The following is a 21,365-nucleotide window of genomic DNA, read 5'->3' as shown; positions in this document are numbered from 1 at the left end:
CCTGTGCTTGTGAGATCTTATTTCTCACTGTGCTCATTTTTTCAGCGCTCGTACACGTCAGCCTGGGAGAAAGATAAAACGAGCATCCACATTATGCCGGACACACCTGGCATTTTGCTGGCGCAGCAGAACCAAGTGAACTTAAGTGAGGTAGGTGTTTGATCTGGGGTTAAGTGTCCGTCCCTGGACACTGCCATGGCGCAGGAAGAAGTGTTGTTTGAGGGCAATGCTTGTTTTTCTTTCAGAAACTGTACAAGCTTGCGATGGAGGAAGAGAAGAAAAAGGGCTATGACATGCGGGCAGATGCCATTCCTATCAAGGCTGCAAGAGCTTCCAGAGACATTGCAAGTGATGTAAGTACACAGGAGGCCTTGGTGGCACAGCCCATGGGACAGATTCTGGGTGCTTGCAGTTGAAGCCCAGGGTTTGCAACCTCAGAGGAATGGAGGCAACCCAGCTCTTACCTGTCATGCCCCTTCAGCTAGTCCTTAAATGTGTTGGTTCTGGAGGGTCTGCCTGTAGCTGTCCCTGCATGTTCTGGATGTGCAGTGTTGTGAGGGACCGTGTAGCTGGTGTGGAGGGAGTAACTGTGTGAGCTGGGTGATGGACATAATCCAAAGCAGCTTCCCTGCTGGGCTTGTGGCAGCATCTCCTCGTGCAACAGACTGGACTTTTGAGGTGCTGTGCTGCCCTCAGTACTGCCAGTCTGCAGGCCTCGATCTTGCAGCTACACAACTGAGCTGTACATTAGGAAAGAAAACCCAAAGCAAATTTTGTGTTATGGGCATTTATCATTTCTGTCAGGAGTGGAGGCAGGTCCAGTCACTCTAGGCCAGTCATTCCTGTGCCCCAGAGTATCTTTTCAGGGCTCAGCTCTGTAGGAGCTGAACTTACTCTCTTACTTGAGGTTCTGTAGTTCAGGTTTGTTCCCTTACTGTAAGGAGATGAGTTCAATCTCTCCTCGGCCTTACTTGACATTTCAGTTAGAGGTGGTGGAAAAAGTGCTGTGTTGCCCCTTGTCACTTCCCAAGCTGAGAGGCTGTAGGCCTGCAGCTGAGGAAACACAGGGGACTGGGATAATAAGAGTCCTGAGCACTGTGCAGGAGAGCCTGGAGCAGTGGAGTGTGTGAGCTGCTGTGGGCTGTGTGCGTGAGTGCGGTCAGGGCTGTGCAGGATGAGGCCCAGGTTGCCTACTGGAGCAGTCTGGTGGCTTTCCCCAAGTTTTGCATCCCAGCTGCTGAGCTTTTGTCTCAGTGGGGATGCTTAGGTTGTGTGGAGACCCTGTCTGCTGGCATGCATGGCTCCTGGTTCCCGAGCTACCTTGACTGGAGTTGCCATCTGGGCCTCCACGTGCCTCCTGTGGCCCAGTGTAGGTGTGGGGTGGGATGGAAGTGTAGGGCACAGTAGGGATGTGCTGCACTTAGAGGCCTCTTCACGTGGTGATCTTGGCAGGGTCCATTAGCAAAGTGCTTGTCCACAGGCCCTTCTACAGAATAGCATCAGGAGGGGGAAGAGCTGGTCAGAAACTTACTGCACTTCTTTACCCCTGCAGTACAAGTACAAGGAAGGCTATCGCAAGCAGCTTGGCCACCATATTGGAGCCCGTAACATAGAGGATGATCCGAAGATGATGTGGTCAATGCACGTAGCCAAGATCCAGAGTGACAGGGAGTACAAGAAAGCCTTTGAGAAGACAAAGACACACTTCAGTAGCCCAGTGGACATGCTGGGAATTGTGTTGGCCAAGAAATGTCAGGAGTTGGTCAGTGACGTCGACTACAAGCACCCTCTGCATCGGTGGACCTGTCTGCCGGACCAGACCGATGTTGTACAAGCCAGGAAAGTGTACGACCTTCAGAGTGATGTAAGTTGTTCTTTACTGTCTGCGTGAAAAGCAAAGTCCCTCTTGTGTTGTGTTCCTGTGTTGGAGAAGGTCCAGGTGGGGGCCATAAGTCTAGGCTGAGTCTGTGAGACTGAGACTGTGCTGTGGCCATACTGTCTTGCTGAGAGTTAATGACATGCACGGGCAGGGATGAAGTTTGTGTGGGGTCTGAAGAGTCCTGCCTTGCCTTGAGCATTTTGGGGGGAGGGTTGTTGCAGGTGGTAGAGTTCTGTACAGCAGGGGAAGTGCAAGGCAGTCTAATATTTTGTTTTGGAGGAGCAACAGTAGGCAAAGGCAAGCTGTGTGTGCAGTTGTGAATGGCATGAAATGTGTTAGGTGATGAGGTATAAGGCTCCTCCTGTGCCTCTGCCTGCTGGAGATTGCCTAATTGGGTAGGTCTTTCCTGGGGAGTCTAAGAACATGGTGGGGGAGGATTTGTGGATTGCTTGGCACCTACTTGTGCTGCTGTAGGTATGGGGAGCCAGGTTGTGGGGAGCAGAGTTTAATGGGAGTGCCTTTGATGGTGGCTGGTGGGTTGAGCCCAGGGCATGTGTTTTGGTAGGCAGAACTTCCCATGGTAGGAGGAGTGATTGCATGGAGGAAGGAGGTTGCTGAGCTGCTTTGTGTCCTTGCCTGTCCTTTCAGAACGTGTACAAGTCTGACCTTCAGTGGCTGAGGGGCATTGGCTGGCTCCCAAGTGGTTCACTGGACGATGAGAAGAATAAGAGGGCAGGCCTCATCCTGAGTGAGAAGAACTATCGGCAACACCCGGACACCATCAGATTCACGAGCATTCCTGACTCAATGCCCATGGTTCTGGCAAAGCACAACTCTGAAATTATGAACCAAGTGAGATTTCCTTGTGTTTGCAACCTGAAGGAAATGACTGTGTTTCCCAGGACGTTGGGCTCTCTCCTTGCAGGGCCTGGGATTTGCAAGGGGATGTGGCATCCTCTTGCATGAGGGACTCGTGTTCCTTGTTGTAGATGAAATTCTATTTGGTGTGGTTGGAGCAGTGACTGGGTGCGATGTGCAAAAGGAAAGGGTGAAGCATGAGAAAGTTTTGGGACAAGAAAAGGCATTGCTGAGCCAGTGCTGACTAGAGCTCCTTGCTTCTGTTTGTTGAGCTAATTTGCTCTTTGAGTTTGTTTCTCTGTGCTTGTGAGATCTTATTTCACACTCTGCTCATTTTTTCAGCGCTCGTACACGTCAGCCTGGGAGAAAGATAAAACGAGCATCCACATTATGCCGGACACACCTGGCATTTTGCTGGCGCAGCAGAACCAAGTGAACTTAAGTGAGGTAGGTGTTTGAGCTGGGGTTAAGTGTCCGTCCCTGGATACTGCCATGGCCCGGGAAGAAGTGTTGTTTGAGGGCAATGCTTGTTTTTCTTTCAGAAACTGTACAAGCTTGCGATGGAGGAAGAGAAGAAAAAGGGCTATGACATGCGGGCAGATGCCATTCCTATCAAGGCTGCAAGAGCTTCCCGAGACATTGCAAGTGACGTAAGTACACAGGAACTCATGGCAGCACGCTCTCCTTAGTCTTACTTGACATTTCAGAAAGATGCAGGGCAAAAAGTCATAGCGTCATAGAATCATGGAATGGTTTGGATTGGAACGGACCTTTAAGATCATCTAGTTCCAACCCCCCTGCCATAGGCAGGGAAACCTTCCACTAAATCAGGTTGCTCAAAGCCCCATCCAACCTGGCCTTGAACACTTCCATGGATGAAGCATTCGCAACTTCTCTAGGCAGCCTGTTCCAGTGTCTCACCACCCTCACAACAAAGAATTTCTTCTTAACGTCTAATCTAAATGTATCCTCTTTCAGTTTAAAACCATTATGCCTCGTCCTATCACTACACTCTCTGATAAACAGGCCCTCCCCATCTTTCTTCTAGGACCCCTTTAAGTGCTGGAAGGCCACTATAAGATCTTTCTGGAGCCTTTCCTCCTCTAGGCTAAACAGCCCTACCTCTCTCAGCCTTTCTTCATAGGAGAGGTGCTCCAGCCCCCTGATCATCTTCATGGCCCTCCTCTGGAACTGCTCATGCAGATCCATGTCTGTCTTATGCTGGAGGCTCCAGAGCTGAACACAGTACTCCAGGTGGGGTCTCACAAGAGCAGAGTAGAGAGGAAGAATCACCTCCCTCAGCCTGCTGGACATGCTTCTTTTCATGCAGCCCAGGATACAATTGGCTTTCTGGGCTCTGAATGCACATTGCCAGCTCATATTCAGTTTTTCATCCTCCAATACCCTCAAGTCCTCTCCTCAGGGCTGCTCTCAATCCATTCTCCACCCAGCCTGTATTTGTGCTTGGGATTGCTCCGACCCAGATGCAGGACCTTGCACTTGGCCTTGTTGAATATCATGTGGTTTGCATGGGCCCACCTCTCCAGCCTGTCCAGGTCCCTCTGGATGGCATCCCTTCCCTCCAGCGTGTTGACCGCACCACGCAGCTTGTTGTCATCATCAAACTTGCTGAGGGCGCACTCAATCCCACTGTCCATGTCCCCAACAAAGATGTTAAATAATACTGGTCCCAATATGGACCCCTGAGCAACGCCACTCATCACTGGTCTCACTTGGACATCGAGCAGTTGGCTGCAACTGTTTTGAGTGCGACCATCCAGCCAATTCCTTATCCACCAAGTGGTCCACCCGTCAAATCCATGTCTCTCCAATTCAGAGACAAGGATGTTGTGGGGAACAGTATCAAATGCTTTGCACAAGTCCAGGTAGATGATGTCAGTCGCTCTTCCCCTACCCACCAAAGCCGTAACCCTGTCATAGAAGGCCACCAAATTTGTCAGGCATGATTTTCCCTTAGTGAAGTCATGTTGGCTGTCACTAATCACCTCTCTGTTTTCCATGTGCCTTAGCATAGTTTCCAGGAGGATCTACTCCATGATCTTGCCAGGCACAGAGGAGAGACGGACTGGCCTGTAGTTCCCCAGGTCTTCCTTTTTTCCCTTTTTAAAAATGGTGGTTATGTTTCCCCTTTTCCAGTCACTGGGAGCTTCACTGGTCTGCCATGACTTTTCAAATATGATGAAAAGTGGCTTAGCAACTTCATTTGCCAGTTTCCTCAGGACCATTGGATGCATCTCCTCAGGTCCCATGGACTTGTGCACCTTCAGGTTCCTTAGATGGTCTTGAACCTGATCTTCTCTCATGGTGGGCAGTACTTCATTCTCCCAGTCCCTGACTTTGGATTTGGTGAATTAGATTGCATGGCTAGAGTACTTGCTGGTGAAGACTGAGGCAAAAAAGTTCTTGAGTACCTCAGCCTTCTCCATGTCAGTTGCAGCTGGGTCTCTCATTTCACTCTCTCATCAGGGCCCCTACAGTTTATTTCATCTTCCTTTGTTGTTTTGTGTACCTGAAGATACCCTTCTTGTTATTTTTTATGTCCCTAGCGAAGTTCAGTTCCAGCTGTGCCTTGGCTTTCCTGATCCCCTCTCTGCACTCCTGAGCCATATCCCTATACTCTCCCTAGGATGTGTATCCCCGCCTCCACTGCCTACGCATTTTGGTTTTGTGTTTTAGTTTGGCTAAGAGGTCCTGACTTAGCCAAGCCGGCCTCCTGCCTCTCCTGCCTGACTTCCTGCATGTTGGGATAGAGAGCTCTTGCGCCCTAACAAAAATGTGTTTAAACACCTCCCACCTCTCGTTCACTCCTTTATCTCTGAGGGCAGTTTCCCAAGGGATCCCACTCACTAGTGCCCTAACGAGCTGAAAGTTTGCTTTCCTGAGATTAGGGTACTGACTCTTTTTACCTCTCCTGTACCCCTCAAGACTGAGAATCCTACCGGGGCATGATTGCTGCAGCCCAGGCTACCTCTGATCTCGACCTCTTCGATAAGTTCTTCCTCATTAGTGAGCAACAGGTCCAGCAGTGCCTCTCCTCTAGTCACGCTCTCCATCACCTCTACTAGGAAGTTGTCCTCAGTACACTCCAGTAGTTTCCTGGACTGCTTGCAGTTCACTGGGCCGCTTTCACAGCAAATGTCTGGGTGTTGAAACACCCTATCAGGATCAGGGCCTGTGACTGTGATGATTCCTGCAGTTGAAGAAAGAGCTCTTCCTCAACATCCTTTCCTTGGTCAGGTGGCCTGTAGCAGACAGGAATGAGAAAGTTTCCTTTGTTTGCTTGGTCTATAATTTGCACCGATAAGCTCTCAACATGTGCATGGCTGAAAAAGTGTTGTGTTGCCCCTTGTCACTTCCCAAGCTGAGAGGCTGTAGGGCTGCAGCTGAGGAAACACAGGGGACTGGGATAATAAGAGTCCTGAGCACTGTGCAGGAGAGCATGGAGCAGTGGAATGTGTGAGCTGCTGTGGGCTGTGTGCGTGAGTGCAGTCAGGGCTGTGCAGGATGAGGCCCAGGTTGCCTACTGGAGCAGTTTGGTGGTTTTCCCCAAGTTTTGCATCCCAGCTGCTGAGCTTTTGTCTCAGTGGGGATGCCTAGGTTGTGTGGAGACGCTGTCTGCTGGCATGCATGGCTCCTGGTTCCCAAGCTACCTTGATTGGAGTTGCCATCTGGGCCTCCACGTGCCTCCTGTGGTCCAGTGTAGGCATGGGATGGGATAGAAGTGTATGGCACAGTAGGGATGTGCTGCACTTAGAGACCTCTTCACGTGGTGATCTTGGCAAGGTCCATTAGCAAGGTCCTTGTTCACAGGCACTTCTACAGAATAGTATCAGGAGGGGGAACAGCTGGTCAGAAACTTATTGTACTTTTTTACCCCTGCAGTACAAGTACAAGGAAGGCTATCGCAAGCAGCTTGGCCACCACATAGGGGCTCGTAACATAGAGGATGATCCGAAGATGATGTGGTCGATGCACGTAGCCAAGATCCAGAGTGACAGGGAGTACAAGAAAGCCTTTGAGAAGACAAAGACGCATTTCAGTAGCCCAGTGGACATGCTGGGAATTGTGTTGGCCAAGAAATGTCAGGAGCTGGTCAGTGATGTCGATTACAAGCACCCTCTGCATCGGTGGACCTGTCTGCCAGACCAGAACGATGTTGTACAAGCCAGGAAAGTGTACGACCTTCAGAGTGATGTAAGTTGTTCTTTACTGTCTGTGTGAAAAGCAAAGTCCCTCTTGTGTTGTGTTCGTGTGTTGGAGAAGGTCCAGGTGGGGGCCATAAGTCTAGGCTGAATCTGTGAGACTGAGCCTGTGTTGTGGCCATACTGTCTTGCTGAGAGTTAATGACATGCAAGGGCAGGGATGGAGTTTGTGTGGGGTCTGAAGAGTCCTGCCTTGCCTTGAGCATTTTGAGGAGAGGGTTGTTGCAGGTGGTAGAGTTCGGTACAGCAGGGGAAGTGCAAGGGAGTCTAATATTTTGTTTTGGAGGAGCAACAGTAGGCAAAGGCAAGCCGTGTATGCAGTTGTGAATTTCATGAAATGAGTTAGGTGATGAGGTATAAGGCTCCTCCTGTGCCTCTGCCTGCTGGAGGTTGCCTAATTGGATAGGTCTTTCCTGGGGAGTCTAAGAACATGGTGGGGGAGGGTTTGTGGATTGCTTGGCACCTGCTTCTGCTGTTGTAGGCACGGGGAGCAGAGCTTAATGGGAGTGCCTTTCATGGTGGCTGGTGGGTTGAGCCTGGGGAATGTGTTTTGGTAGGCAGAGCTTCCCATGGAAGGAGGAGTGATTGCACGGAGGAAGGAGGTTGCTGAGCTGCTTTGTGTCCTTGCCTGTCCTTTCAGAATGTGTACAAGTCTGACCTTCAGTGGCTGAGGGGCATCGGCTGGCTCCCAAGTGGTTCACTGGACGATGAGAAGAACAAGAGGGCAGGCCTCATCCTGAGTGAGAAGAACTATCGGCAACACCCGGACACCATCAGATTCACGAGCATTCCTGACTCAATGCCCATGGTTCTGGCAAAGCACAACTCTGAAATTATGAACCAAGTGAGATTTCCTTGTGTTTGCAACCTGAAGGAAATGACTGTGTTTCCCAGGACGTTGGGCTCTCTCCTTGCAGGGCCTGGGATTTGCAAGGGGATGTGGCATCCTCTTGCATGAGGGACTCGTGTTCCTTGTTTTAGCTGAAATTCTATTTTGTGTGGTTGGAGCAGTGATTGGGTGCAATGTGCAAAAGGAAAGGGTGAAGCATGAGAAAGTTTTGGGACAAGAAAAGGCATTGCTGAGTCAGTGGTGATCAGAGCCCCTTGCTTCAGTTTGCTGAGCTAATTTGCTCTTTGAGTTTGTTCCCCCTGTGCTTGTGAGATCTTATTTCTCACTGTGCTCATTTTTTCAGCGCTCGTACACGTCAGCCTGGGAGAAAGATAAAACGAGCATCCACATTATGCCGGACACACCTGGCATTTTGCTGGCGCAGCAGAACCAAGTGAACTTAAGTGAGGTAGGTGTTTGAGCTGGGGTTAAGTGTCCGTCCCTGGATACTGCCATGGCCCAGGAAGAAGTGTTGTTTGAGGGCAATGCTTGTTTTTCTTTCAGAAACTGTACAAGCTTGCGATGGAGGAAGAGAAGAAAAAGGGCTATGACATGCGGGCAGATGCCATTCCTATCAAGGCTGCAAGAGCTTCCAGAGACATTGCAAGTGATGTAAGTGCACAGGAGGCCTTGGTGGCACAGCCCATGGGACAGTTTCTGGGTGCTTGCAGTTGAAGCCCAGGGTTTGCAACCTCAGAGGAATGGAGGCAACCCAGCTCTTACCTGTCATGCCCATTCAGCTGATCCTTAAATGTGTTGGTTCTGGAGGGTCTGCCTGTAGCTGTCCCTGCATGTTCTGGATGTGCAGTGTTGTGAGGGACCATGTAGCTGGTGTGGAGAGAGTAACTGTGGGAGCTGGGTGATGGACATAATCCAGAGCAGCGTCCCTCCTGGGCTTGTGGCAGCATCTCCTTGTGCAACAGACTGGACTTTTGAGGTGGTGTGCTGCCCTCAGTACTGCCAGTCTGCATGCCCCTGGTTTTGCAGTTATACAGCTGGGATGGCCATTAGGAAAGAAAACCCAAACCAAGTTTTTGTGTAAAAATAAAGGCAGTATAAAAGTAAACATTTTTTTATTATTATTGGGTATTAATATCAAAATATATTCCATATATGTGTTTGGTGTCTCTGTTTAAACCTCTAGGTCTGTCTCTATGTTCTTCTAGTTTTTATTTGGAGACTTTTTACTCACAGTTACTGAGTACTGTCTCTTAATATGTAGGCTAGGGAGTGTCTTCAAAAACATGAAGGTCATATCAGGCAGACAATGTTATATGAATCCTTTTGTAGCTGTACACTGCAGTTCATCAGCTGAATACTTTCTCACTCTAAAGTCTCTGTGGTTTCAGATACTAAGTTGTCTGGAGATTGTGCCACAGGGGCTGCTAGGGACGTAAAGAAAACTCAACTAAAACTCACTGAACTTTTTTTTTGCCTATAGTACAAGTACAAGGAAGGCTATCGCAAGCAGCTTGGCCACCACATAGGAGCCCGTAACATAGAGGATGATCCAAAGATGATGTGGTCGATGCACGTAGCCAAGATCCAGAGTGACAGGGAGTACAAGAAAGCCTTTGAGAAGACAAAGACACACTTCAGTAGCCCAGTGGACATGCTGGGAATTGTGTTGGCCAAGAAATGCCAGGAGCTGGTCAGCGATATTGATTACCGCCACTATCTGCATCAGTGGATCTGCCTGCCAGACCAGAACGATGTTATCCATGCTAAGAAGGCCTATGATCTGCAGAGTGATGTGAGTACTTGCTGATCAGTGTTGGAGTTCCAAAGTGCATGTAATTTCCTTGGAATATAAACTATAGAAGCTGCTTGAACTGTCTCTCTCCTATAGTGTTTTTTCACGTTGTATTTTTCTTTACCTGTTCCAAGCAACGTCATAAGATTTTTAGGAGTGAATGAATTTGTGGGTAAGGAAGGTTGAGTATTATGGAAGTTTGTATACAGCTAATCAGTTAGGTGGATAGTAGAATTAGCTGCATATAATCCTTCATAATAGACAATCTTAATACCTTTCTATGCAGATTAACTGCATATAAAGAGGAAATTGCCTAGTATGACTTTTTTTTTAGTTGCGTGAATTTAGTGGAGAGAATACCTTTGTTCTGTTTTGGAGAAAATGTTTAAATTTTGACCTGCTGTTCATATTGGATGACCATTTATTTGCTGGGAATAAATATTGCAGGAAAAGTTTATACTGACTTTCAGGGTTTTGTTTTAATCCCATTACTCTTTAACCATTCCCCAGCATGTTGTTGGGTGAATAACACCTCTTGAAGACAGATGTGGGGTCTGAATCCAGGTTGCTAACAGAGATTATTTTGCAGATTGAACAAAGAGGAAGGCAGCTTACAGAAAGTAAGCATTTGTTGCACGAAATGTTTAACTGGCAATATTAATGAGACAGCTGTCTCTGTGTTTTTGTAACAGAATTTCTACAAGTCTGACCTTGAATGGTTACGAGGCACCGGCTGGGTCCCAATTGGTTCCCTGGATGTTGAAAAAGCCAAGAAGGCAGGAGAGATCTTGAGTGAAAAATTATATCGTCAGCCTCCAGACACAATCAAGTTTACGAGCGTCCCTGATTCTGTAGAGATGGTCTTAGCCAAGCAGAATGCAGAGACAATGAATAAGGTGAGCCTTGATTCGATTAGGTAGCACATCAGCAGTCTCTGCCTAAACCCTAGAGACAGGACTAGAAATACAGATGTGTGGTTGCTGTGTGAGGTTTCAGCACAGCGAGGCTTTGAAAGTGTAAGTTACATTCTTGGTTATCAACAGGTAACTTATTTTCAGCAAGTGCTAATTTAATAATATCTTCCAAGTTACCAAGTTAAATTGGAATTATTAGTTGTGAAGCTTTCCATGTACTCTACTGTGTATCTAGTAATGTTACCTAACTTTCATCTAATTTTTAATACAGGAATTTGTCTAATAAATCTAATAATTTATCAAGTTTATCTTGTAATCTAGTAATTAATAAACTTATTTTAGGGCAGTCTTTGAAATAGGCATATTTTAAACAATTCAGTGTAGTACTTAAAATATAAGAGCTTTTCTGAATCTGTGGTCCTAATCTTGATCCTATTTATGTCAATAAAACTGTTTCCTCTTTCAAACAGGCCTTGTTCTTAGAGTTTAGATCTCTGTGCGTCTGATTTGCATTCTGTGCCTTTTTCTATGCATTTTTTTAAACAGAATTCTTTTTAAGTTACTAATTCTTAACATGGGCATTAAGTATCCCGAGGAGTGAATATAAAATCTCATTGCTATATAAGGAATAAGGATTTTTTTAAACTTAACTTGTAGCACAGGTCTGTAATTATGTTTTAGGAGATCTCCAAGTAGTCACTGTTTTTTTTTCCCCTTTAACTGATGTTATTTCTCCTGCAGCGTTTATATACTGAGGCCTGGGATAACGACAAGACACAAATCCACATAATGCCTGACACACCTGAGATCACGCTGGCAAAACAGAACATGCAAAACTATAGTGTGGTGAGTGTGTTAGCTCTCCAAATGTATCTGGTCAGTCTCATGGCTGGATCATCAGTGTTCTACCATCCATTTCTTTAAGGAACCCCAATATTTATCCTCAAAATTGTGACTTTAAAAACATTGTTTACATATTTGTACTGTAGTGCATACATACATCAGTGAACACTATTGAGAATAAATTCCATGAGAAGTTGTGTGTCTCCAGTGAATTTTGGGGAGTAATTTCTGCCAGAGTGCATACTGTTGGGAAGGCACACAATTAATTGTAACATTGGAAATACCAAAAAAGGTGATTTCCAGCAGAGTTCTGAAGAGCAGGGATCCCAGTGTTCAATGTTAGTTTAGGCAAATAAATTCACATCAGTAAGAGGTGGCTTTAAAAAATAAGTTTTACTCCACTTGTATAGAAGAATAGTTTATCTCTAAAATTATACTCAATGTTATATTATTTAAGGTATTGAAAGAAAAAATCATTAGCTAATGTATTTAGCAAAGATCTTCCTTGGATATGAATTTGTATGAGCTACTGATCGGGGGCTTTGAGTTAATAAAGTTAGATAAAGCTTGGTTAGATAAAATCTTAACACAACTTTTAAAATCTACTCTACTTACAAGCAGTTTGTTTTGCATAGAATGTAATATATGGAACTTACTTATATGAACCCCATTGTTTAATTCTTCACCTAGAAACTCTACAAACAGGCCATGGAAGAAGCAAAAAAGAAAGGCTATGATTTGAGAAGTGATGCTATCCCCATCCAAGCTGCCAAAGCATCCAGGCAAATTGCCAGTGATGTAAGAAAGTACTTTTTTGTTTCTTTGTGTGGTGACATCTGATCTCTGCAACCTGAAAGTTATCAGCTGGATTCTGTACAAGGCATTGCAATTAAACTGTGATCTCAACTAATAGATTTAGGGAAGCAAATTATATATATGTTTAAAGACTTAATTGTAAAAATTAAATGTTGAGAAGTTATAAGGGCAATATAATGCTGTTATCATGTTAATTTTATAGCTCATAAACCTGTATCTTTAATTAAATCTTAACAGTATGTATATTATTATGTTTAATAAGGATTAAATATATTTAACAAGGAGAGGATTATTTCTCACTAATATTAATGAAGAGTGTTTTTCAACAAAACTTACTTAAAAATCTCTATTTAGGGTTCTAACTCAAATCTCAAAAAATTAATGGGAGAATCCATTTATTAGCCCCAGAATTGCTTTGACAGTTTGGCTTTTTTGAGTGTAGGTTGTAAAGAGATTTGGAGAGTTTATTCTTAGAAATATTTAATATGAGTAACTGATATTTAGAGGTGATATAGAAATATAATATCTTGATTTGTATTTTAGTACAAATACAAAGAAGGCTATCGCAAGCAGCTTGGCCACCACATAGGGGCTCGTAACATAGAGGATGATCCAAAGATGATGTGGTCGATGCACGTAGCCAAGATCCAGAGTGACAGGGAGTACAAGAAAGCCTTTGAGAAGACAAAGACACACTTCAGTAGCCCAGTGGACATGCTGGGAATCGTGTTGGCCAAGAAATGCCAGGAGCTGGTCAGCGATATTGATTACCGCCACTATCTGCATCAGTGGATCTGTCTGCCAGACCAGAACGATGTTATCCATGCTAAGAAGGCCTATGATCTGCAGAGTGATGTAAGCTCTTTTTGATTTAATATTTGGTGAGGAATGTATTAGATATTTTACATAGGTGGTCCAGCCTATTACATACCAATGTGGTAGAACCAAATTTTCAAGACTTATTTTTAAGTTTTATGGCTGATTGAAACTCAGATGTCCGATAGGGGATGTTAACTAATTGTATTTAAATTAAATTCTGTAGTTACAGAATTTGAGCTATTTGTCATTTGCCATTCTGTGAAACTTGCATAATGATTTCACTCTTAATGTAGGTGAAATGCAGTTATTTTTTCTAAGATTTGCTCTAGAGTTTTGAATTTATTTGAATTAAAAGTTGATAATGAGGTTACTTAACTGTGGAAAGATGCACCATGAAATTGCATTATTATTCTTATTAGAATAACCTGTGTATTTTTTTGTAATAGAACTGCTACAAGTCTGACCTTGAATGGTTACGAGGCATTGGTTGGGTCCCAATTGGTTCCCTGGACGTTGAAAAAGCCAAGAAGGCAGGGGAGATCTTGAGTGAAAAATTATACCGTCAGCCTCCAGACACAATCAAGTTTACGAGCGTCCCTGATTCTGTAGAGATGGTCTTAGCCAAGCAGAATGCAGAGACAATGAATAAGGTGAGCCTTGATTTGATTAGGTAGCACATCAGCAGTCTCTGCCTAAGCCCTGGAGACAGGACTAGAAATATAATCATCACAAGTAGTGCTGAAGTTCAGAGATGATGTATTTTCAAATAGTGTGCTCTATCAGGCCATGTAATGGAAGACTCAACTTTGTCATGATATTCTGCATATTACATTTTAATCTTTGATGTGTATGTGCAGTGAGCAGTAATAATGCTTTGGTTTATTCATTATTCTGAAGTAATGTGTCAGTTTTCTGAGTGTGTTAATTTTCCTCAGATAAATTATCTTTTTGATAATGGTATCTCTACCTGATGAAAAATGTAACCATTTATCCGTGCTCTATTTCCTGTAATTTTACCTAGTATGCTCTATGTTTGACCTGATTAATGAGATATTAACTTATTTTGGAATGCAATATTAATCTCTTGTATTCCTTCTTAGCGTTTATACACCGAAGCATGGAATAAAGATAAGACCATGGTTCATGTCATGCCTGACACACCAGAAATCCTGCTAGCTAAACAAAACCAATTACACTACAGTCAGGTGAGTAAAACTGAAGAGTTGAGAGGATTAAAGGATTTGTGACAAGTACAATTTTGTCATCTCTGACTTTTAATCAATATTATTATATTGTTGAGTTGTTCAGTTTCACAAATTGCCAGCTCCACTGCTAAAATCAGAGTTGTTCTTTCGCTAGAATTTACCTCCTGGGTATCTAATTGAGCTTGTAAGATATATCACCTGCCATAAACAAGAAATCATTTCTATAGCAAGGTATGGAAATAAATAATTTAACTTTTAGAATATTCCTTTCTTTGCCTTCCATAAATGATTTCCACTTTCCAAGTGTCTACAATACAATTACAATACCTTTGAAATACGCATTTTTTTATGTTCTAGAGAAGATAGACCAGTGTTCAGATATTTAAGTTGTCTGCACATTAACAATATTGTTTAGGGACTTGATTTGTTCTGTTACACAGGTGTACTGAAGTGTAATTTTTTTTTTTCTCACAGAAAATGTACAAACTAGCCTTGGAGGAATCGAAGAAGAAGGGTCACGATTTGCGTTTTGATGCCATTCCTATTCAAGCTGCCAGAGCATCCAGAGAGATTGCCAGTGATGTAAGCAGGTTTTTGTCATGTCTATATGGATTTGGTAACGAAAAGAATCAGAATGTTTGTTCCATCGTTTCTTAATGTAATACCTTAAGTTTATAGAGTAGATAATACTGAAATCCAGTGATTCTAATGCACACCTTTAGTACATGAAAGGGATGGACAGCCAGTATTTTTATGCATGAGGTATATATCACAGTAATAAATAAATAAAATAATATGAGGATTATTCCTTTGCCCCCTGTAATAGTTCCAGTGATGTCCAATAAGGTGTGTGAGTCTATGCTGGAGTTAGTCAAATTCATGTCTGATTCAGAATAATAAATACTTTAAAATCTCTGCCCAAAATAGATACATTAGTAAATCAATTCTGAGTTCTAAGTTGTTATTTTTTCCTGAGGAAAGAATAGTTCTGTTGAAGTGTCATATTGAAAATTCAAGGTGTTTGAATACAAAAACAGGAAAAAAATTACAATGACTATGACAGGTTTTGCTTCTACGATGAGGAAACATCAATAAGAGATAAAGGATAACAGTTTTTTATACTCCTTGTTTTTCTATCAAGATTAATATTTAAACTGTTAGTATTAAGACCAACTCAGACCGTCTTCATCAAGGTGTTTTGTAATAAGCTTTTAAAATAAGTTAATCTTTACTTTTTAATCTTAATATTAAAAGAATGTGGAATATCAAGCTTCTTAGTAAGTATGTGACATTAAATGTTTAGTTAATTGAAAGTGTGATATATAAAAAATCAGAGATAACGATATCTGTAATAAAAATCCTTTTTATGTGAAAATTAATACAACAGTAGAAAGACCTAAATCATATTTTTCTTTAAACAAAATATTAATGATTATGTTAAACTGTGTGAATTATTTATTAATTTATAAATATACCATGTGAATATGCATATACTTTGTTTCAGTACAAATACAAAGAAGGCTATCGCAAGCAGCTTGGCCACCACATAGGGGCTCGTAACATAGAGGATGATCCAAAGATGATGTGGTCGATGCACGTAGCCAAGATCCAGAGCGACAGGGAGTATAAGAAAGCCTTTGAGAAGACAAAGACACACTTCAGTAGCCCAGTGGACATGCTGGGAATTGTGTTGGCCAAGAAATGCCAGGAGCTGGTCAGCGATATTGATTACCGCCACTATCTGCATCAGTGGATCTGTCTGCCAGACCAGAACGATGTTATCCATGCTAAGAAGGCCTATGATCTGCAGAGTGATGTGAGTAATTCATTAAATTTGTCATACATCAATAAATATACTGGTTCTTGTACAATATAATTTTTAAAACCTATAGAATGTGCCTTAGTCACTTACATCAGACATGTTGATAGAGGTGAAATGTTTAGTATTCTGTCATCAAATTTATGTTTAATCCTATATTCTCAGTCCTTAGTTTGAGGTGTAACTCGTGTGTAACTCTGGTATTTGTGGAGTTCTTCAATAACTCTCTTCCTTTTGTTATTTAATAATTATTTTACTAAATCTTCAAAAAGAACAATTGTTCTCAAAACCATATCCTGCTACTATGCAGAAATATAGACAATTGTTTGTATAGACTAGGATATGCTTATTTATAATTATTTTAATATTTGATCACATTTGCACACATAATGAACTTTCATATTTTTTCAGGCTGTTTACAAATCAGACCTGGAATGGCTAAGAGGTATTGGATGGGTTCCTCTTGGTTCCATGGAAGTTGAGAAAGCTAAGAAAGCTGGAGAAATCCTGAGCGAAAGGAAGTATCGCCAACCAGCAGACCAAATTAAATTTACTAGTGTGACAGATTCTTTGGCCATGGTCTTAGCCAAGCAAAATGCTGAGATAATGAACAAGGTGAGATTTTTGTGGGTTTTTTTTTTCTCAAATCACTAGTATTACTAGCTAATAAAACTTGTTCATGAGGTGAAAAATACATAATGCAAAGACTAAACACTTTTGTTGTGGACTTAGAGAAAATGAATGTCCAAGCACAGCCTTTTTCATCACTGGATGATGGAAGTACCTACTCCCTCTCTTTAATAAGAAACATCAATCAAACAACTTGTACAGATACGGCAGAACAATGGATATAGTTTTCCTCCTACAGCAGTTTCCCAGCAATCCTAAATCAATCAATTGCTGTGCCAACGTAGCCTGAGAAATAATGAGGAACGTAAAGTTTCCTTCTTGAGCTGTTGGATGAGCAGCTTTGCTATGTCAGGGTATTCAAAGCTTGCTTGAACTACCTCTTGCAGTGTTAAATCGGACAAATGTATTGGTTTAGTAGTTATATATATCTTGTTCTGTTTCAAGATTACTTTCCCTTTGTATCACGGATATATTTTTGATAACTACTGCATCACGACACACAGAAAGAAACTTCTTAAAGGAATGTGTTTTCCTCTCTCCTAGCGTTTATACACAGAAGCCTGGGACGCAGACAAAACGTCGATTCATGTCATGCCTGATACACCAACAATTTTGTTAGCGAAGGCCAATGCAGCTAATGTTAGCCACGTAAGAACATTTAAAAATGTACTAAAGTAATGGAAATTCAGAAATTAAGTAAGCATTTCTTTAACCATAAAGATCTAAAATACGTATTCATGAAAATTTTAAGAAAAAATTATGAAATGTAGAAATTCCATCTTTCAGAATATTGAGAAGCCATTTTCTGTCTTCTTTTGTGTAGAAACTTTATGTAGAAGCCTGGGAAGAGGCCAAAAAGAAGGGTTATGACATGAGAGCTGATGCAATTCCAATCCGAAGTGCAAAGGCATCAAGAGATATTGCGAGTGACGTATGTTCTTTTACATTTATTTTCAGTCAGCTTGACAAACAAGGACGAAGTAATAAGCTATGTACAACATAAAAACCCAGGGTATATGAGATTCATCTTGAAAGCCTACTAACAAAGAATTCACTGCAGAAAGAAAATGGGCAACAGTTTCCAAAAGGAACATTGAATTATAAATCCTTACATTAAACAGATATTAGAAAATAATAAACTACAATGAAAATAAACAAAGGCTGTGGAGCAAGAATGCGTTAGGCATTTCTAAACTCTAAATGAGTGTATTTCATAACATACAAAAATATGTTTGTGATCAGTAGCAATATGAAATTATGGGAAATTCAGATTCTCAGGTTCACTATTTCTTTTAATACTTCTTTTTGCATTTCTAGTACAAGTACAAAGAAACGCACGAGAAGCAGAAAGGCCACTACATCGGGTGCCGAACTGCCCAGGAGGATCCCAAGCTGTCGTGGGCTGCGCGTGTCATGTTGCTGCAGAACGACCGGATCTACAGGAAGGCCTACCATGATTCAAAGGCCCAGGTGCACATACCAGTGGATGCCATGTCAGTGCAGGCAGCCAAGGACTGCCAGACACTAGTCAGCGATGTTGACTACCGCCAGTACCTTCACCAGTGGACCTGCCTGCCTGACCAGAATGACGTGATCCATGCAAAGAAGGCCTACGACCTACAGAGTGATGTGAGTGAGAGTAACTGTAGAAAAACTTTATGGTAGGTGTGTGAGGCTCTGTTTGTTAGAGACTGGGCAAATACCCTTTCAAATGCACGTTCATGTGTGTGCAGTCAGTACTGGTATGTTTATTTTAATTCATCTGGATGATCCTTTCCAGATCAGTAGAATTTTCAGCTCGGGGGCCAGAAGTGTTCTGGGCAGTTCACATGGAAAGGAAACATAACATATGTTTTTGATGTTTTTTTGATCTGCCGCAGGATGTTTGCTTGCAGATTACATGACTGGTCTGCATGTAGCAAGTATCTTTAGAAGACTAACAGTTTCCTTGCTGTGCAAAACAGGGGTTTAGCTGTTTGTGGGAAGGACCTGGTATGCCACAGTCTCATTGACTGCTTGCTGTGTAACTGTAAGAGAAGGAGTTTGGGGAAAGCCTTGTACAAAACCTCTCCGTACGGGGAGTCGTCTCTGCAACGTCAGTAACCCTTGGTTTATTTGTAGAACGTGTACAAGTCAGACCTGGAATGGTTGCGAGGCATCGGCTGGTTGACAGAAGGTTCTGTGGATGTGGTGAAAGCAAAGAAAGCCCAGGAACTCCTGAATGAGAGGTTGTACCGCACGCGGCCAGATGAGGTGAAATTCACCAGCATTACTGACGCTCCAGACGTTGTCCAGGCCAAGATCAACGCTTTGCAGCTCAGTGACGTAAGCTTGCCTTTTACTTACCTTTCATTTATGTGGTGACATTTCTTTTCTTTGCGGTAGAGACTAGAACTTCTATCATGGCAATGACTAATTAGAAACTAATTCAAATCAGAATAAAGAAAGAATTCCTGTTGGTGGTGGGTTTTTTTGGTGTTCAGACCATAGTGAAATGTCATTCTGCTTCCTTTCTCCTTAGCGTCTGTATCGTGAAGCCTGGGATAAAGATAAGACGCAGATTTCCGTACCTTCCGATACTCCCGTAATGCTGCAGTCCAAAGTCAACGCTCTCAACATCAGCAATGTAAGAGAACAAAATCATTGTGCATGTGAAGCATTATGAAATTAAGACTATGACAATTGCTCTTCCAGTTTTTGGCCTCTGTCTTTGAGATTTCGCTGTAAATGGGGGGGTACTAATGCCGTTTTCTAATGTGCTTGTATTGCAAACAGTAGATTACATCTAGGGGTTCTTCAGGCAGAGTGTGTTGTTGATGAACCAGCGAGCACTGTTTATGAACCAGACATTCATTATGCAAGGAGGTCCGAGGAGTTCATCTAGATCCATGCCATTATATTCTCTCTTAGTCCATGGGAATGTGAAATTAATGGAACTGCTTCTGTGGAATATACCAGCGCTGATGCCTTTCACCCTAAACTGCGTAGATTCTTGAGGGGGTGACTCAAGGAATTGCCTGCCTTGCTTAATAGGTTGTGTGTTCATGAGCAAACTCCTGAGTTAAGTGTGCAATTCCACAGAACTCCTCTTCCCTTTGACAAAAACTGGCAAATACTTTCCATGGAGTTGTTGCTGGAGTCTGTAGACTCATCAACCCTGACATGTTTTGCAGATTTTTGTTGTTTCACTCACTAGTTTTATGGGACTAACACACTGGATTCTGTAAAGCTGGAAACATTTCCCATTTTGCATTTTCAGCAGGACTTGGCTCAGGCTTTGCCTGGAAACTGTATTTGCTCCCAGCCTTCCTTGATGTTGATAGTATGTTAAATATTTTTCAGAAGTACCTGATGTGATTGAATTAGGCATGAAATATTTCAAGTGCTATTGCAACAGACGTGTCACTTCCCCTGTTTTTGGCTTGCTCATGCTTTGATTACTGTTTTTTCTGAGTTCCTTATAGTCTGACCTGCAATAGCATTCTGTTTCTGAATTTTCAAAGTCATCAAAAACGAACAAAAAACCATGTCGTTTACCTGCCTGTACTAATGACAAAATTGCCAGGTGGGCTGACTAAACTTCTGTGGACTAAGATGCCACTAAAGAAGGAGCCCTGATGTTCTTGGGCTTAATGTCCTGGACAGATTGGGTGTGCCTAGACACATTAAAGCACTTTGGTTTCTGTTCAGTCTCATAAACAGACTGAGCTTCTCTGCCTACACTCAGTTTCTTGATAGGACTAAAAAAGGCTGGTAAAGAAATAAGTCTCTGTAGCAGCTCTCAGGAGGCTTCATAACTTAAGTAGAGTCTGGATACATTTTGTCAGTAGAACAGATGCTTTGTCTCTAGTAGTTATGACCCTGCAATCAGGTGTGTGTTTGAGCAGAACCTCTGACTCTTGTAGGGTCATGCAGAATTCAATGTTGGTCATGGAGGTGTACACTCTGTCAGTTGGACTGTCCGTTTGGGGCCTGTGTGGTGAGCTTATGCATGTGGTCAGCAGTAGCCTGTTAGAGGGGACGTTGTGATTTTTTTTTTCAGGAATATTTCAGCCACCTCTTCGTGTTTTGGATTTTGCACCTACTTTAAGTCACAAGTTTTCTGTTAATACATTTACCAGGATCATTATTGTAACCCTGCCAGTTACAGCAGGCAAACAGAGCACCCAAGCTGTTAATTCCAAGAGGGCAGATTTTAAGAAAAGGCATTGGTATCAGAGAGTCTTCACTGCATGTAACAAAGGTGATTAATTTTCTTTGCAGAAACATTATCAGAAGGCCTGGGATGAGGCCAAGGCGAAAAGCTATGACTTAAGAGGTGATGCCATTCTTATCAAACACGCCAAGGCTTCCAGGGACATTGCTAGTGAGGTACAGTCTTCTCTTAACGTGGTTGCTGCAACTGTCTCTTCCTGTGTCCTGCTCAGCAGATCTGTGTGAAGCTCAGTTCAGCTAGAAGCGATGTACTGTTTTGTGCCCCAGTGTCATTTAAAGCCTGTTGTGAGCACTTCTTCCTTTCTGCAGCTTGAAGCTGTCTGTTGGTAAGTGCTTTGTGAATAAGAGGACATGTGTCATGTTTGTGAGATTGCTCAAAGTGCTGGGTAACAAAGTGTGAATTTTCAGACACCAAGCAACAATGTAAAGCTGATTAAGGCAAGAGCAGCAGTTGTGGTTGCTACTGAATTTTGCAGTTCCTGTAATCACCACTATTAATTAT

General features: G+C 42.8%; 1 protein-coding gene across 19 annotated transcripts in view; it reads left to right on the top strand.

Annotated features, from left to right (window-relative positions):
* Window positions 1-21,365, top strand: part of NEB (nebulin) — a 125,979-nt gene that overhangs the window by 42,749 nt on the left and 61,865 nt on the right. For all 19 annotated transcript variants that reach the window (XM_068407615.1, XM_068407614.1, XM_068407619.1 and 16 more), the window contains 26 exons: window positions 46-150; window positions 246-353; window positions 1,553-1,864; window positions 2,528-2,731; window positions 3,080-3,184; window positions 3,280-3,387; window positions 6,641-6,952; window positions 7,601-7,804; window positions 8,154-8,258; window positions 8,354-8,461; window positions 9,291-9,602; window positions 10,295-10,498; window positions 11,258-11,362; window positions 12,050-12,157; window positions 12,719-13,030; window positions 13,441-13,644; window positions 14,095-14,199; window positions 14,674-14,781; window positions 15,704-16,015; window positions 16,430-16,633; window positions 17,192-17,296; window positions 17,472-17,579; window positions 17,966-18,277; window positions 18,770-18,973; window positions 19,170-19,274; window positions 20,912-21,019. In XM_068407615.1, coding sequence (XP_068263716.1) covers window positions 46-150; window positions 246-353; window positions 1,553-1,864; window positions 2,528-2,731; window positions 3,080-3,184; window positions 3,280-3,387; window positions 6,641-6,952; window positions 7,601-7,804; window positions 8,154-8,258; window positions 8,354-8,461; window positions 9,291-9,602; window positions 10,295-10,498; window positions 11,258-11,362; window positions 12,050-12,157; window positions 12,719-13,030; window positions 13,441-13,644; window positions 14,095-14,199; window positions 14,674-14,781; window positions 15,704-16,015; window positions 16,430-16,633; window positions 17,192-17,296; window positions 17,472-17,579; window positions 17,966-18,277; window positions 18,770-18,973; window positions 19,170-19,274; window positions 20,912-21,019 — 4,587 coding nt within the window. The remainder of the gene's footprint in view (window positions 1-45; window positions 151-245; window positions 354-1,552; window positions 1,865-2,527; window positions 2,732-3,079; window positions 3,185-3,279; window positions 3,388-6,640; window positions 6,953-7,600; window positions 7,805-8,153; window positions 8,259-8,353; window positions 8,462-9,290; window positions 9,603-10,294; window positions 10,499-11,257; window positions 11,363-12,049; window positions 12,158-12,718; window positions 13,031-13,440; window positions 13,645-14,094; window positions 14,200-14,673; window positions 14,782-15,703; window positions 16,016-16,429; window positions 16,634-17,191; window positions 17,297-17,471; window positions 17,580-17,965; window positions 18,278-18,769; window positions 18,974-19,169; window positions 19,275-20,911; window positions 21,020-21,365) is intronic.

Source organism: Nyctibius grandis, chromosome 9 (assembly GCF_013368605.1).
Source record: "Nyctibius grandis isolate bNycGra1 chromosome 9, bNycGra1.pri, whole genome shotgun sequence".
Classification (NCBI taxonomy): domain Eukaryota; kingdom Metazoa; phylum Chordata; class Aves; order Nyctibiiformes; family Nyctibiidae; genus Nyctibius; species Nyctibius grandis.
Note: the sequence above shows the minus strand (reverse complement) of the source record. Positions and strands in the feature narration are given on the sequence as shown.